This window comes from Cyprinodon tularosa, unplaced genomic scaffold (assembly GCF_016077235.1).
Source record: "Cyprinodon tularosa strain WSP-4 unplaced genomic scaffold, ASM1607723v1 ctg101, whole genome shotgun sequence".
Taxonomy (NCBI): domain Eukaryota; kingdom Metazoa; phylum Chordata; class Actinopteri; order Cyprinodontiformes; family Cyprinodontidae; genus Cyprinodon; species Cyprinodon tularosa.
Genome location: NW_024037794.1, coordinates 996,190 through 1,012,961, shown reverse-complemented (window position 1 = coordinate 1,012,961; position 16,772 = coordinate 996,190). Strand labels below are relative to the sequence as shown.

Genomic DNA, 16,772 nt, shown 5'->3' with positions numbered 1-16,772 from the left:
ATGGGAATAGAATGAGGAGGTTAAGATTTGCACGGTTTTCCCAGGAGTGATGCAAATAGTACAGTTTTTTTTTTTTTTGCTAAAACATAATTTTAGCATGAGATTGAGAGTACAGTTGGACACATGGCAATGGAACTACTCAAATGCAACTGTTCAGACACTGCAAATGAGTGTTCCTGTCTAATGTGTAAACCATATTTTTTTTTGGGGGGGTTTCAATCCCTTAATGCTTTTGTATTGTCTGCACTTCCAGGTGAGAAGCCTCATCAGTGCAGCATCTGCTGGCGCTCGTTTTCCCTGAAGGATTACTTAATTAAACATATGGTGACACACACAGGGGTACGGGCCTACCAATGCAGCATCTGCAACAAGCGTTTTACCCAGAAGAGCTCGCTGAACGTCCACATGCGGCTGCACCGTGGAGAGAAGTCCTATGAGTGCTACATCTGCAAAAAGAAGTTCTCGCACAAGACCCTGCTGGAGCGCCACATGGCCCTACACAGCAATGCCAGTGCCATCACTGGTCTGTCTGTGAGTGCAGGCAGTGCGGGTCCTGTCTCCATCCCCATGCCGATTGCTGTCCCCGAGCCCGGAGCTGGAGTTGTGGCCCTCGCCATGCCAGTGAGCGGCGGCGCCGGAGTAGGGGCTGGGGTTGGAACGGGAGTGGGTGTAGCTGCTGAAGCAAGCTGCCAAGAAGGGACCACCTACGTGTGCTCCGTCTGCCCTGCCAAGTTCGACCAAATGGAGCTCTTCAATGACCACATGCGAATGCATGTCTCCGATGGATAAGTACAAATTTGAAAAAAAAAAGAAACTTCTTTCTGAAAGAATGACAAATACAATGGCACTAGAATTTCCTTTTCTTATTTTGAGGTATGAAGAGTAATGAGTATAGACACTGGCACATTAAGTTTCCCCAAAAAAATTTTACTTTTTTTTTTTTTTCCTGTTCTAAAAGAAAAAAAAAGATGGTGGCCTTAAGGCTCAGTAGTTTGATGATGATCTACTGGATGGATCCAAACTACGGGCCTCTAAATGTATGCTTTCCTAAAATACTGATTTATGTGTTGAACACTACCGAAAGGCCTACGAAAGAAACACATACACACAAACACACCTTTAGTCTAGATATGTCTGAATGACTTTAAATGAGCAAATATGTTCGAACGTCTGTGTTTTTTTGCATACATGTTGGTCTCTTTATTTGTCCAATTGTGTCTGTGTGTGCGTATGTATTGCCGTAACACAAAAATCATGGCAGTGGTGAATCCATATTGACCAGTTTGGAAACATAGATGTCCAAGCTTACTGTGGTATAATTTACAACGATAACAGTAAAAAAAAGACAAAAAAACTGAAAAAAAAGTATATATATCTGGGGTTGGGCTACATATTCCCTCTAAAATACTGATGGTCACAAGATTGCCTTCTTATATCAAAAAAAAAATGCAGAGTACTTAATTTGACACTGGGTTTTATTTATTCCTGTGGTTTAAGGGATTATAATGCAGCTGTTGTCAAGGTACCAATTTTAGTCATCTTACATAATAGTAACTTCCTGTCAAAGGTGATGGGGGGGAAACTTATTATTTCTCACCTGTTTAACGATTATTGTCCATGAATTTTGACGGTCAAGATAACGTTTACTAAATTAATATGTGTGGATCAGACAGTATTTTAGCAAAAAGACGTTTCCTTTTTTTCCTGGAGTTTGGAGTTTATCTCATTTGCATACACTGCCTTTTTAATATCCTAAAAGACTGTTAAGGCTACTTAAGATTTCTTCCACTGCAAAACAAAAAAAAAAAAAATGGAAGATTCTTGTGCTGATGGTTGTTTTTTCTTTTCAGCCTTTTTCACAGTTAAGGCAGGCTGGAATATGGGACTAAACTCTCTCCTTCATAATTGCTGCTCCTCAACCTGCACCCGACTGTTATGGGATATAGATTTAGAGGAAAAAAAAAAAAAAAAAAGGAATTGTCACTTCAACTATTGTTGTTATCGAGTAGCCTGTTTGGTTTTAATCTCATAATTGAATTACAGTTTCGTGGGGAGGGGGTCGGCCAGTTCCTGATTGGATCGGCGTTGTAAAAGATGGTGTAAATTAATTTTGAGTCAGACTAAAAAGCAAAATAATTGCCGTCCTGATCCTAGAACGCCTGTGTAACCTGTTCATTACGATTGTGGAGCTGTTTCAGCAGGTGGGAGAGCTGAGTGCATTACTCTTCGTGCATTCTCTCTCTCTCTCTCTCCCTGAAGGCTCAAATGGCATGCAACGTTTTGAAAGGAAATACAGTCTGAAAGCAAAACAAGTAGCTTCCATCAATCGATAGCACGCTGTTTCATGATATACCACAAGCTGCAGATGGACTGTGTGGAAAAACAGCATACATTCCCAATTTTCTCTTACACCAAGACACAGTATGTGTAGACTAGATGTGGAAGCTTGTGTGTTCATGTCGTCATTCTTGCATTGTGCTACTTAAGGCTGATTTCAGATAGTTTTTTCATTCTTTTGTATTTGATTTTCTATCCAAAATAGGTCTCTCTCACACACACACGAACAGAGAAACACATGCACACGTGCAACTGCAGCCTAAAGGATTTGCTTCTTTAAGCGAGCAAACACTTTTGGTAGTTGTACGATAAAGCGAATAACTAACTGCATTCAGGAGGTCTTCAAAAGACCTTCTGTCAGTTCAGAAAAAAAGTGCTGTTTTGCACATTTTCTTAAAATGCCTGTGCTTAATATTTAATTGTTTTTCTTTAATAAAATTTCTTTTTCTCAATTTTAAAGGAAAAAAAATTTTTTGTTTAATTTTGATAAGTGGACTGCATTATCTTCTTGCATATATGTTGCACTGCTTAAACCAATAAGTGCACTACTGTTAACAGAGATATAGTTTTAGAAAAAAAAACTTTCTTCTTTCTTTTTTTTTTAAGAGTTCACCTGAATAGCGGTGTTTCAAGTTTTTCATTTTGTAAATTTCGCAATTCTCTGCTTTTGTTATCGCTTGCTGTTACCTTCAGTATACTCTGGTTCCGCGTTAATGGAAGCATTTATTTTATTTAACCATTGTGTGTGCTCGTCTACGTTTAAACCTTTGAAATATTCTATCGTCTCAGTTCCCTTAAAGGTTTTATTATTTCTTTTGGTTTTTGTTTTTTTTAACAGTGCAGAATTTTCCTATGAGATCGTTCAAAGCCAAACATCATTGACAGTGAAACAACAGTAATAATAAAGAACCTCCCGTCCAAGTATGCCGGCGGAAGTAATATTAGATTATTAATAATACACTTATATGTGTGTATGTGTGTAAATGATGTGTGTCTCCAGGAAAAAAAAAACTTTCTGTTGTGATGGAGTAGAGCTTCTTTGATATCAGTCCGTCACTTATGCGCAGTCGTGTTCCTTTCCTTTCGGTGTTTGTGTGTCCGTGAGCGTCTGTATGCGGTAAATAGCCTAATCAAATTGTTGATAAGTGGAATATCTCAACTGTAGGGCTTCCTTTGCAATATGCAGCGCAGGTACTATAAAAAAACACACACACAGCTCTCCAAACCTTTTTGGGCTAATAGGACGCCTGTAACAATTCCTTAGCTTAGGTCAGCTGGCACACATCTGGTTCCGGTTCAACTTGATAGATATCAGAAGAAAGGAATCACTCTTATGAGAAACAGATCTTTGAAAGTGTGAGGTCTGTCCTCAGTAAAAGTAGCACGTTATTGAACAATTGATTGGGCCTGTCTCTACGGTGTGAATAAAAGCCTATGAATTCTAGGCTATATTTGTCTCTACACAGCACGTGGAGGGTTAAATCTCATGCCTTAACAGACAATGCACTAATTAGAAATATGTTAGCAACTGCCGAGATCTCTTTCCAACAGTATTGCCACCTGTATGGCACAGCGCAGCTCGTGATGTTTGTCGTCCATTGAAGATCCAAACACTGCCAAACCAACATCATCCCTTTTTCCAGGAAAAAGAGTGAAAAGGCAGAGAAAGCAAGATGAACTGCGGGGTTATTTCAGCGATCTAGAATTCCTTCAATTTTTTGACATACATGTTTTTATGTGAACACGTGTATCAAATGCACTTTTGACTGTAGCTAGATTAGTACAACCAGCCTTGTGGTGTCGTTGGCCTGATAGTTGTAGCTTGGTGTTGGTTTCTTTAAATGTTTGGTTTCACGATTACACTATCAGTTATTTCACAGTCGCTTCTCTTTTTCCTTTCTATTCATTTTGTTTTGGGAATTTTAAAAGTAGCCAATCTTCATTTGATCTGGCTGAGGGCTAGAACTCGTCCCATCGGTGATTGACTTCTTGTATCATAAGGTGTTTGATAGGAGACTAAGTTTGAAAGGGGAAGAACCTTTTGCTCCAGTGTGTCATAATGTGCTATAGACTCCCCCCCCATACCCCACCCCCAGTCCATTTCCCCTTCCCGTTGCATTAGCATCACATGTCCTTCACTGTCCATAGTTATATATATACTCCTTAGATTACTTCGGCTAATCGTGGTGGTGCTTAATTCTTCTCTCTCGGTTGCAAAAAAGAAGTTACATATAGTTCCTTGCAAAAGTTTTTATTCCCTTTAAACTTTTTAATAGTTTGTCACATTATAATCACCACCTTAAAGTATTTCACTGGGATTTACAAGAGACCAACAGAAAGCAGTGCATAACGGGCAAAGTAAAGGAAGAAAAACTATGCATGGTTTACAGAATTTATTATAAATAAAAATCAATACATTTGGTGATAATTAGAATGGTATTTAATCTATGTTCTATGGTTGTAGAGACAATTTTTGATCATATTAATGGTTCAAAAGTTAGTTTGGGTTTTTTAAACTTTTATTTTCTTCCCCTCGTTCATTCCTTTAGAGCATCGGTGAAAATCTGTTAAAATTAAATATGAGTAAATGCAGTTATCTGCTTTTTTTATGATAAAGCTGCATCACTATTTAAGTATTATGAAAAACAATGTTTTTTGTGGCTATACCCTACCCCTCGCTAGCCCTACAACTAATTTTTAAAGTGAAGTCAAAATGTAAATTTATGTTTGAATACTTTGCTTTTTTTTTTTTATAATAATCAATATAAAAATCTTTTACCTCTAATTTAAAAAAGCTTCACAGCTTTTGACACTGATTTGTGTGTTCCCTCAGATCTGTGTAGAATTACTGCTGATTATAAATATACACTACAGTGTATACATGTTACTTATATATATATATATATATATATATATATATATATATATATATATATATATATATATATATATATATCACACTCCACAGATATTTGCAAAAACAATTTTGAAAACCTTGGGTTTTTTTTCCTTTGCTTCACAGTTTTGCACTTACTTTTTATTCTAATATCACTTAGACCATCCTCCAAAGAAATACATGCAAGTTTCCCATTATGAAGTGAAAGAAACTTTGAAATTTAAAGGGTAATAAACACTCTGCAAGGTACTTTAGAAGTGGTTGCAACATTATCCTAAAATGAAATTCTTTTTTACTCAATCGTGCTTCTTAGAGTTGTAGATCTAGACCTTTCTGTTGCAACATTTTTGCATATTCTCCGCAACAACAAAAAAATATAAAAAAAAAACTAATGGAAAAATAGATGATAGCCTTGAGCCTGCAGCCGTTTGTGTTGTGTTTGAAATATATTCCTGTTTGTTTCGTTTATATTAGCGTAGAGACACAGGGTCTACAGTACATTGTCCTTCTTGCAGTAAGTTTAAAATTTCATTGTTAAAGTTGATTCTTTCAGAACTCTTCCTTCTTCTCTGGTGGTCATTGTGGTGTTGTTCAAAGCATTTTGAACAACACCAACGCGGCTGGATTAAAGGAGTAGTGGGCTTTTTTCTACCGTGTATTTATATATCTGTTTATGCTTTGCATTGAGGTGAAAGATGGATTGGTTGACGTGTGGATGGAACAGGGTCATTTTAGTCTGAAAAGCATAGGTCCGTCTTACAGTCTGTCTTAAATTTTAAAGTCAGATTCTATTTTTATTCAGGCAAACAAAACAATTCAAAGTAGACTAAAAGAAACACCACTCAGCCAGTAGTAAACTGCATGTTGTCCTTCCAATACATATAAGAGTAAAATGGTTACAAATATGCTATATATATTTTGAGTATTGCCATCTCCGTGCAGATAAAGAATACATTTTTCAGATAGTTTGATACAAAAGAAAAAATAATCTTTCCTGCAGCTAGAGTATTACTGTACCTTGTGGGATATAGGGAGTATGCCTCTCAAGTGCCTACCAGAACATGCAGCAACTATACAGAATATTCATAGTTTTTCTCTCCTGCATTGCACAAATACAGTATATACGCTATTAAGAATATACTATTTATACTAGTACAGCTGAAAACCTAGTGCTTGTGAGTGCAGCAAATGAGAACCCTTTAAAAAAAATACCTGAAATGTTTTATTCATATACAGTAAAAGCTACATCTGCAAGTTTTTGTTTGATTTGCGTGTTATGTTTGTACCATCTGGAGGATTTGAAGATTTAAAATGCAATCATGTTCGTTTTAATTAAATGAAGTAGGGTTTGATTTGAGCTCAAAAAGCTCCGCTTAGTTATTTTCCTCATTTGTTAGTTGTTAAATTCTTTTCTTTAGTTCACAGTATTTGCCATTTGCAAACAAGCCATATACTGGAATGTACTGTATGAGTGGGCAAACGGGCAATCTTGTTGTGTGAGCAGCAGGGGGAGACACACATCAGCTGGACGCAGGAAAGTTTACACACCTGCCCGTTAGAGTGAAAAAAATCGAGGTTTAATCCTTCGATATTTTCATATCGCCCTGTTGGTAAATAATGCCATTTTGCGAGATTATAACAGCATCTGAGAGCAGTCGTGGCTCAAACTTGAGCTTTTTTCTTAATGAATGTGATGGTTTGCAATCTGTACGGTCTGGAAGCTGCTTTTAGTCCAGTAGTTGGTTTTAAAGTCCAGAGCTTTGATTTTAAAAAAGCACCAATGAATGCAAACCAAAGCCCAATTTACTCACAGTGATCCTTATAGGTTTTATTGTATTTTACAGTCTAGCTTATGTTTAATCCAGACTTATAAATGTCTAGCAATGAGCATTGTAGAGACGAGAATGTTGGCATTAAGTGCTTTATTGGCTTAATTTTAGAACCACAGTTTAGAGACAAAAGGAACATTTTCCATTTTGGCTTTAACATATTTTAGCCGAGCAACTTCTTAGCTTGCTTTGATGAGCAAAATGGAAACAAAAACAGAAAGAAAGTATAGAAAAATAAAAAAACAACACAAATCAGGTTACAAAACTGAGCTGCTGCGAGATGAAAAGGTTTCAGGATGGCTTATTATTCCGTCCCCTGTGGACTAATTACCACAGTTTTCTCTCCAACCTTCTCCAACTCTGTTGCCGTGCCAATTTCTGAAAGGGGTGCACTTTTAAATTATACCACTATTCTTAAATCAGAAGTGAGAAACAGAAAAAGAGAATTAATCTAAAGTGAGAACTGAGCGTGAACAGGAAATGCAAAGCATGTGATTGCTGTCATTTTGAATCTTTAAATCCTCCATAATGCATCTTTTTAAAGTAAATAGGAGAAAAGAGCTATGATTAAAGAGATGGTTCATAATTTTTGAAGTGAACCTTTGATTCATGCTAATATCATGTCTGCATGAGATTACTCCCATAATGTCTTTGTTTAAAAACAAATCTGTATCAGTTGGTACTGATGCTAACGCTAATGGCTAGTCTGAGTGGGGCCGAGATGAAATCCTGTTTTTGAGTATTTCAAACCTACATCTTTACACCACCCTAGTGGCTTATAAAGAAGCTGCCTTGAGTCCTAAAAGCCCATGACGCATAATCATTATTTACACAGGAAAAGAGAGGCTGGAGGTGGTGCACTGAGAATACATTCCTATCTGAAACATGGACTTAGTGGGAATGATTTTATTGTTTATGATCCGAGTCATTTTAAAAAATTACAAAACTATTGAAACTTATATGAAAAAGATTTTATTGATATATGTTTTATCTGCCCCCCCCAACCACATAAGACAATCATTGGCGCTGCCTCCGATTCCATTTCCCCTTTTTTTTTTTTTTTTATATTCACTTAAAATTTGAAATAGGTGGAAATGTATTGCTTCAAAAAAAAACAAACATAGCATTCTTTTTCGTCCAAGTCTGAAGATAGTTAAAGCCCCTTTTGGCTGCGGCCCTTCTTAGACTCGCCATTCAGTTTTCCTTCAAAACCAAGTAGTCTGGATTTATTTTAAACAAAGATGTCAATAGAGTAACTGCAGTTTAAATATAAACTGTTTTTCACCATTCAACAGAGCATCTCTCCAATATTATGAAATGTCCCTTTAACAAGAAACATACTTCGTTTCATAGCATATAGGCAATGTTGTGTAGGTAGTCCCTGTCATCTAATCGTTACTCGAAACAGTGTCTGTTCAGGTTTTTACAAATATCCAGATTCTGTTTTGACTTTGAGCTTTACAACACAGCGGAGAAAAAGAAGCAGATTATAAAATATAAGACAGCGATACTAAGCTATTACAAAAACTACTTTATATTCACTATCATCGTGCAGTTATTATGCTTCCCCTTTTTTCCTCCTCCGGTAATCATGGCGGATCACCCCTATCTTTTTGCAGAGCGCAACCTTTTTTTTTTTTTTTTTACTTTTTTGTCACGGTGATGTGGAGACTCAGTCATGTTTGAGCCTCTAAAGACTCGACTCAGAAGCTTTTTTTGTGTTCTCAGTCACTGTGGCCTTTAAATAGCGGAGTTCGGCTGGATGAGACAATTAAGTTTTGAAGCGAGCAGCAGCGTAACTAAAAACATGCATTCCTGTCCTCAGTCCAGCACATTCCACCTCCGAGTCTGGCATTTGTTTTCTGCTCTTAAACCACCTGATATCACACATCTTTAACTGGAAATCTGTTGCATATTTACATGAGAATAATTCTAATACCACTTGAGTAAAATGTCCATTTCCCTTACTCTAACTCCCTTTTTCCTTTATTCAAATTTCCCCATGTGATCCCGTGACCTCCTAAGCTCTGAGCACAGTTTCTACTTGTGCAGACTGGTTTTATAGGCAGCGTGCACCGGGCTACTTCTCTGACTCACATGGATGTCTGGATCACATTTTTACTTAGCAGACGCACAAGTTAAAAAGAAGTGAATTGCAAAAAGAGAAGTCGAGATTCTTGACGCTGCTGCGGTCTCTGCCAACATCGCAGGCTTTGATTTGTGACTTTCAACACAGTCATAAAAGTTGTGAGAATTTTCAAATTATTAGGAGATACTGAATTTTTTTTATTTCTTACAATTTTATTTTTCATATACCAAAGAAGGGTTAGGATAACTTCAGTTTTTGGAGAAATGACCTTTTCTACGTGACCAGGATTCCTGCAATCAAGCTCGGTTACTTTAGTTTTCTGTTTTCTATCTTTTCCTCCTCTTGGCAGGGTGCTTGTGAAACTGTGTGTACGCTTTGTCACTTGATTGGTTGTTAGGTTTGTGGTTTGTATTCAATTGCTTATTGTAGACCAAAATAGATTTTTTTTTAAACAGCAAAATGCAACAAAACGTAAAAATGAACCCGACACAGTAGCTGTGATGTAAACATGTCATGTTGAAACGTGTCAGATTGTAAATGTTGCATCGTTGCTTGGGCAAAACGCATTATTCAATATCCATTTGTTTCCTACACACACACACACACACTTTTTTGCAAACTATTTTTTTTCTCCTTCGCTTGGGATAATTGTAGATTACCATGTCTGATATTTTATTGCATTTTTGTAGTAGATTTCTTCTTCTAAGGCTGTCCCTGAAATACTAATCTGACAATGTGGATTAGAATAGATCAACCATGGATACTTGAGATGGACCAAGATGTTAATTTTGCACATATTTGTAGGTTGTTTATTTAAGCCAAATATGAAAGAAAAAAAAAGATTCACATCTTTCAATCTCAGCCTTTCAGAAAAAGTTCAATTTAGTCAAGGTAAGAAAACTAAATCATCCCCTGGCAACATGTGAACAAAAAACTACACTGAAACCAAATTAAACGATGGATTAACCATCTCAAAACAATCCAAATATGTGATTAGAAACTATTTTTTGATAAAAAAAAAATTTGCTAATAGCACACATTGCCAGATAAATGTAAAAAAATAAATTAGGGAGCTTCAGTATATGGCCAATGACAATTAGTATCTGCTGTATGCTTCCATATCCTGTGGTTAAAAATAGGAAAATTCAATTACTGTAATCCATGCAGTATTGTGCATATGGACCGAAGACTTTAACAACAAAATAACTGTAAATCCTAAATTTTATCAACCCAAATAATGATAAAAAGCAGCTTATATAGATCTGTTTCTTTTTTATAAGGCTTTTTGCTGCCATATCATGTATGTAGACGCTTTTGTAAACATGCACTTGATTTAAACTATGAGATATGTGTATATTTTGTTAGATACTTTTTTTGTGTAGCGTGATATCTTAATTATTTCCCAACAAATTATTTCTTACATAATTCTAAACTTGGCGGAAGTAGAGCTGTTTTAGTAAAGGTAGTTTAACATCACAACTAAGCAACCCTGAAATATATGCTGCAGTAATGTAATTTCACTTTGTTTTTGTTTTGTTTTTTTTGATAATTTATGCTCCAAGTTGGTTTGTATTTTTTACTATTATTATGATGTTATTATTGTTGGTATGAAACAAGCTTGTTTGAAATGTGTTGACTGCTGTTTTTGAAATAGGGGATAAAGTTTTTATGTATGTGCAAGGACGTTTTTATATGATTTGTCAGACACTGGACTGGAGTGAGTTTTCCAACATTTCCAAGTTGAGAGAAATATGACAAACTAACTGCACCAACAACACCTCCTTGAATTGATTTCATCAGTCAGACCAGATTTCACAAGTGGGAGAGTGAATGACAGGATCCTCCAGTTTAAATAAAAAGAAGTAACTTAAAAAAGACAATTGGGAAGTAAAAGATGTCAACTGGTTAGTTGATGGCTGTATAATACAGGAAATATTTAATAGCTGTTGCATGGCAAAGACAGGTGACAGATGTTTCTTCTGGGGTTTTCGTCTGGAAAAATAGGAGTACCTTTTTTAGATTTGAGGAGAACAATATATAAAGGGACGCCACTTCTCACCATGGGCAGTTATCACATTAATTTGACCATTTCCTGTATAGTAAAGCAGAAAGCAAATCGTCAGATCAAGCACCATTTCTCAAACCAGAAAAGAGATTTGCACTAGAATTTTATTTTTTTGTCTTCTATCTAAAAGCAATATAACAAACTCCACACGTTTTTAACCGTATACGGTTGTCACTGTCCCTGCAGTGTGGATGCTCATATTTGACCATTATTTTTGTTTTGGTAGGTACAGGATGTCTTGCATTTTGAAGCACATCCATACATTTTTTGTAGCAGGGTTTATTTTATTCCTAAATTTACTTGATCCCGTATTATTGTCCAAAAAAAAAAAAAAAAAAAAAAAAGTGGCATTAAAACTTTTTGTTTTCTCCTGTGATCGTTTTGGACAAAATACGCTTACACATGAGAGTCGGGATTCAGGATGTCATAAGGAAAAGAAATAATGCATGATGAGTCCATGTCAGTCGTCTGCATCACACAGCCTGCAACATGTTTCAAAAGAAAAACAAACAAACAAAAAAAAAAAAAGAAAATGCCAAAAGACAAAACCCAGCTATATCCACCGTTGTGCACATTTAAAACACTGGTTACGGATCTCTGCATATTTGGTCACTTTGACTGCTATTTTTACAAAAATGTAAAAAAAAAAAAAATTTAAAAAAAATTGCTTTAATTAAACAATTATAAATCCAAAAAGTGCTTCTGTAAACACACCATTATTGGCTTCTCGTATTGAGATATTTTTTTTTCAAATCAAATTGCATTATGCCTCTCTCTCCTTTTAATGGGATCACCAACAGCAGCTACAGCTTTTCTGACATGATTTTGTTGACGGATAATTGTAGATTTTCCCGATAAAAAATAATATTACACAGCAAAATGTCGCCTTTTTTTTTCTTTTTACCTGGGTGTAGTGGCTTTCTTGTTTTTTCCTTCCGTGGTGTTGTTGAAAGATGTTCGCAGTTTCGTCTAAATTCACGTGTTACAGAAAGCATAAGTATGTGCCTTTCTTGTAATCTCCTTGGTGAGTCTGTTTATTATTGAAAAGCTGATGCCAGCCAATTGGGTTTGCACTAAAAACCAAATTGCTTTTTTTCTTTTTTCTTCTTCTTTGTGATGTAGACTATTTAAGCGAACTTGTTGCGTCACTTTAACCGTACAGTATGCATGAGGGTGAAATTGGTAAAGTCTAGGGCTAGAGCTCTCGTCTGTTGACCTGTAAAACCAGTGCAGCTTAGAGGATCCTTGTGAATATATATCGGCTTAGTTTCATGTTTAAGTTTTCACGTCCATTTCCTTATACAGCAGTTTCATATTTTTTTTCAGTTTCAGCAGTAAATTAAAAAAATCACACAAAAAAAAAAAAATCAAATGACATATACCATTAATACAGCTTTTACTTCCACATGCCACAGTTAGAGTTACAGAACTCCAGCAAGAATTATTCTTAATTTTTCCAAATCCAGGGGAATGCATGAGTAAAAGAGGTCGCCTCAAGACTATTGGTGAATGTTTTTTTTTACTTTTTTTCTTTTTTTTTCCAGTGACATCTAAAGAGTCTTACAATTGCACCTTAATCATGTAAGTCCATTGAGAGGAAAAACAGCAACAAAAGAAAAAAGGCTGGCAGCGTAATATCTATGATTTTTTGCACCTTACTACACAGCATGTTTTCACTTTAAGCCAGTTTAGCTAATCTTCCATATGTATGATTTGAAATCTGAATCCCAATTTCCACCATTTAAATTGTTTTAAAGGATGTGCCAAAGTTTGGAGGCGATCTCTCGATTTGTTTTGCTTGTCATTTTCTTTTTCTCCTTTATCAGTTAGCAACGGTATGTCAAAACTTTCCTATAACAGTGTATGGAATCAATTTATCTCAGCAAACAGTATCATTACTTGCCATTTTACAATAAGCCCTGTATTTCACATATATTTACCAGTGATGTGTATTTGTTATTATAAAGAAAATAGCCGTAAAAGCTTCATTATGTTACATAATATTGTGACTTTTTTCGAAAAACTGTGAAGACTTATCTTGCATATACTTTATAAAGAAGTATTAAGCCTTAATACAAAAGACTAAAAAAAGTGTGGAAGAATAAACTGATTGTTGCTAAGTAAGGATGATTTTTGTAAATGTTACCAGCACTTTTTTTGTAATTTTCACTCTCTGAGGTATTGTACAAGTTCAAGCTGTTTGTGAAGTTTGATTATGAAGGAATAAAAACTAGTACTTTCCTGTACTTCACAGAAAGTCTTGTTGTTGGTTTTTTTTTATGCATTTTTTTTTTCCTTGTGCTTTATTCCCAAACATTTACTGCCACCAAATTCCTGTTTTGTTTGGATTTGATGTGATAAAAAGTAAACCAAGTAAAGTAGAATTATGACATTTAAGGATTTTTTTAAATAAAATGTAAAAGTTGTGGTGTGCTTTTATATTTAGCCACCTTTTACTCTGATAACTGCTCAGCTATTTCACAAAAATAACAATACAAAATGATGCACAACCAGCTTCATTTATAATTCCCCTAATTAGTTAATACAGACATTTTATGTAAGGAAATGGTATAACGCAACTGCAAAACCATCACAACATGGCCATCCAACTAAACCAACAGGCTGAGCAGAGGAATCACCAGCCAGGGGAGCAGGAGAGAGGTCCTGAAGCTGAGAAGATGCAGAGATCCACAGTTCAGATGGGAAAATCAATCTGGGCTGTATGGAAAGATGTCAAGTACAAAGCCAACATTGAAACAAAAACCTCAAAAATAGAAACAGGTTTGCAGTTTGCCACAAGCTATGCAGGGCACACAGAAATACACTGATTATATGGGACCAATATGTGACATGCAGAACATTAAGGTTGTGATAATCAAAGACTCCAAATAAGGAGCGGTAAATTGTAAAAAAAAAAAAAAAAAAAGAATTGCACGTGAAGTAAGTGGGTGTGTTGCATACCTATTATGGAACGAGTGAGTACGAGTGATCAGGGCTGCCCTATTGAAACCCTGTTGGGACCAGGGTGGTCTTAAGAAAAAGACTAATATCTAAGCCATAAAGTTGGACGTAATTATAATAAAATAAATAGTAACAAAATGAATTATATTTATAGTGTACCTTTCATATATGAATCACAAAATTAAACAAAAAAAAGTAAAAACCCTTAAAAGGGTAACAATAAAATGATAAAAATTTAAAATTTAAGTAGTGATTGTAAAACCCAGAAAACCGGATTTGTCATCTAGCCTTAACTCATACACCTGACAAGCGAAAGATCTTGACCCAGAGAACCGAAAGTTCGGACTAAGATAGATGTGGAGCTGACAGAGGAGCACTGATGAAGAAAAAAAGGCCCTTGCCTATGGGATAGGGATATACACCTTCAGGTGTCCATGATGGAGTCCCCTTTACAAGCACCATGCTTGAGGGCTTTTTTTCTCTAAGGGCTGTTAATGTAAAGCCCTAGAGTACAATACATGTACTCATGTACAAAACACATGATAAATGTTGTACATATTAAAAGCATATATACATACCTAAATTGTCAAGTTAAGTATTTTTTATTTTAATTCTGTGCAGCTTCCTGCTGCATTAATCTCTCCAGCTCTGGCATCTTTTTCTTTAACAGCATTCCACTATCATTAAATCTGACATCTTAAACATGTTCACATGCACTAAGACTTTTATTGTGTGTCTGTGCACCTTTTGACCACAAAAATGTCTATTTGCAAGTTTGCTGCTAACTGATAAATATGATATGAATGAGAAAACTATTTGCAATCTGCTCCAGCTTTGAATAATTGCTTTGTAAGCTGTAAGAATTAACCTTTTTATAAGCTCCTCGTAAAAAAAAAAATCAGTACATTTAGGTCATCAGCATATGATCGCCACATTCATGAAGGCAAATGCTCATTTTCTATTTAATGTTCTGGTCATTCTAGAGACACAATTTATTTTGCACCTTGCAAGTAGAACAATTTTGTGCACACCACGTTTTTTATACATGGGAACCTTTGAAAACCTTGTCCATATGCAAACCTGAACACATTATGCCCAACACAAAAGGTTTTTAGCATCAGGCTGTAGGGATCCTTCTGAAGCTGATCAGAGTTGTTAGAATTATGAGGGACGGATGATTATATATATATTATGTGCAGGTATGGCCCACTCAAAATCCAGATCAAAATATTGGAAATGTGTCTTAGACGATGTATACATTATTTAGATAATATCTAATCAAAAGTCAGTCTTAAATCTAATTGGCTATTTGTGGTAAGGCTGGAAACTGAGGCCCGAATTCAGAAGCTGGCCATTAAATCTTACTTTGTCTAAGATAGATTCTTTTAAAACAAGATTGGCAAAAATTCCTGTTCTTTATGTTCCAAGTTAGTAGAAACGCTGCCTAAAAGACTGATCCTACTGATCTTCCAGAATTGGCTCATTGGGTCTGAATAAAAATACACCCTAATATTTATTATTATTAATGTTTTTTTGTTTTGTACCTTTGAAAATTTGGCAAATGGAAACCCTTTCTGTCCAGTTTACACTTATGCACTATTTTTGGCTGGTTACAAAATCCAAATTAATTACACCAGATTATAGTTGTCACATGAGAAAATGTAGGACTGAATGAGGCAAATGATTATGTATAATGTTACATCAAATCTATCAGTATGTGATTCAAATATGCATTTCCCCTACAGATGCCAGGCTCCTGGTGGAGGTGAGTGCAGATGCCAATTACAGTTAAACTGCAGCCTGGAATGCATGCCAGAATACAGGAAACACCCAGGAAGAGCTGCCAGCCAGTTACAATCCGATGACTAACAAACACTCATTCTTCACTTCACACCTACGTGAACTTCAACCGTGCAGACTCTAGTGTTTGGACTGTGGGAGGAGACTGATACAGCCGATATACAGGCTTTACACAGATACAAACCACAGAGTGGGAGTGAGGCTACGCAGTGAAACACAGGGCTGCTGATAGGCCGTTAGGGATTCTCTCTAGGAGGACAAAAAAATGTTTTCTTCTGTGCTCTGAAGTGGTCAAACTGGTGAAAGAATGTGCTTCATGATTGACCTAAACAATATGAATATTAGCCTTTATCTATTAACAGACTAAAGCTGTACAGATGGCCTTCGTAAAGGAAGCAGGATAAATGCTGCCATCTGTAGATGATATTACAGGTGCTGGTCATAAAATTAGAATATCATGAAAAAGTAGATTGATTTCAGTAATTCCATTTAAAAAGTGAAACTTGTATATTATATTCATACATTACATACAAACTCATATATTTCAGATGTTTATTTTGTTTAATTTTGATGATTACAAATGACAACAAATGAAAATCTCAAATTCATCATATCAGAAAATTAGAATATTACTGAAGACCAATAAAAACAAAGGATTTATAGAAATGTTGGCCAACTGAAAAGTATGAACATGAAAAGTATGAGCATGTACAGCACTCAGTATTTAGTTGGGCCTCCTTTGGCCTGTATTACTGCAGCAATGCGGCGTGGCATGGAGTCGATCAGTCTGTGGCA

General features: G+C 35.7%; 1 protein-coding gene across 1 annotated transcript in view; it reads left to right on the top strand.

The window, feature by feature from the left end:
• Positions 1 to 3,601, top strand: part of zbtb20 (zinc finger and BTB domain containing 20) — a 35,694-nt gene extending 32,093 nt beyond the window's left edge. Inside the window, exon 4 of the mRNA XM_038277630.1 lies at positions 254 to 3,601. Coding sequence (XP_038133558.1) covers positions 254 to 789 — 536 coding nt within the window. The 3' untranslated portion in view covers positions 790 to 3,601. The remainder of the gene's footprint in view (positions 1 to 253) is intronic.
• Positions 3,602 to 16,772: the final 13,171 nt, after the last annotated feature.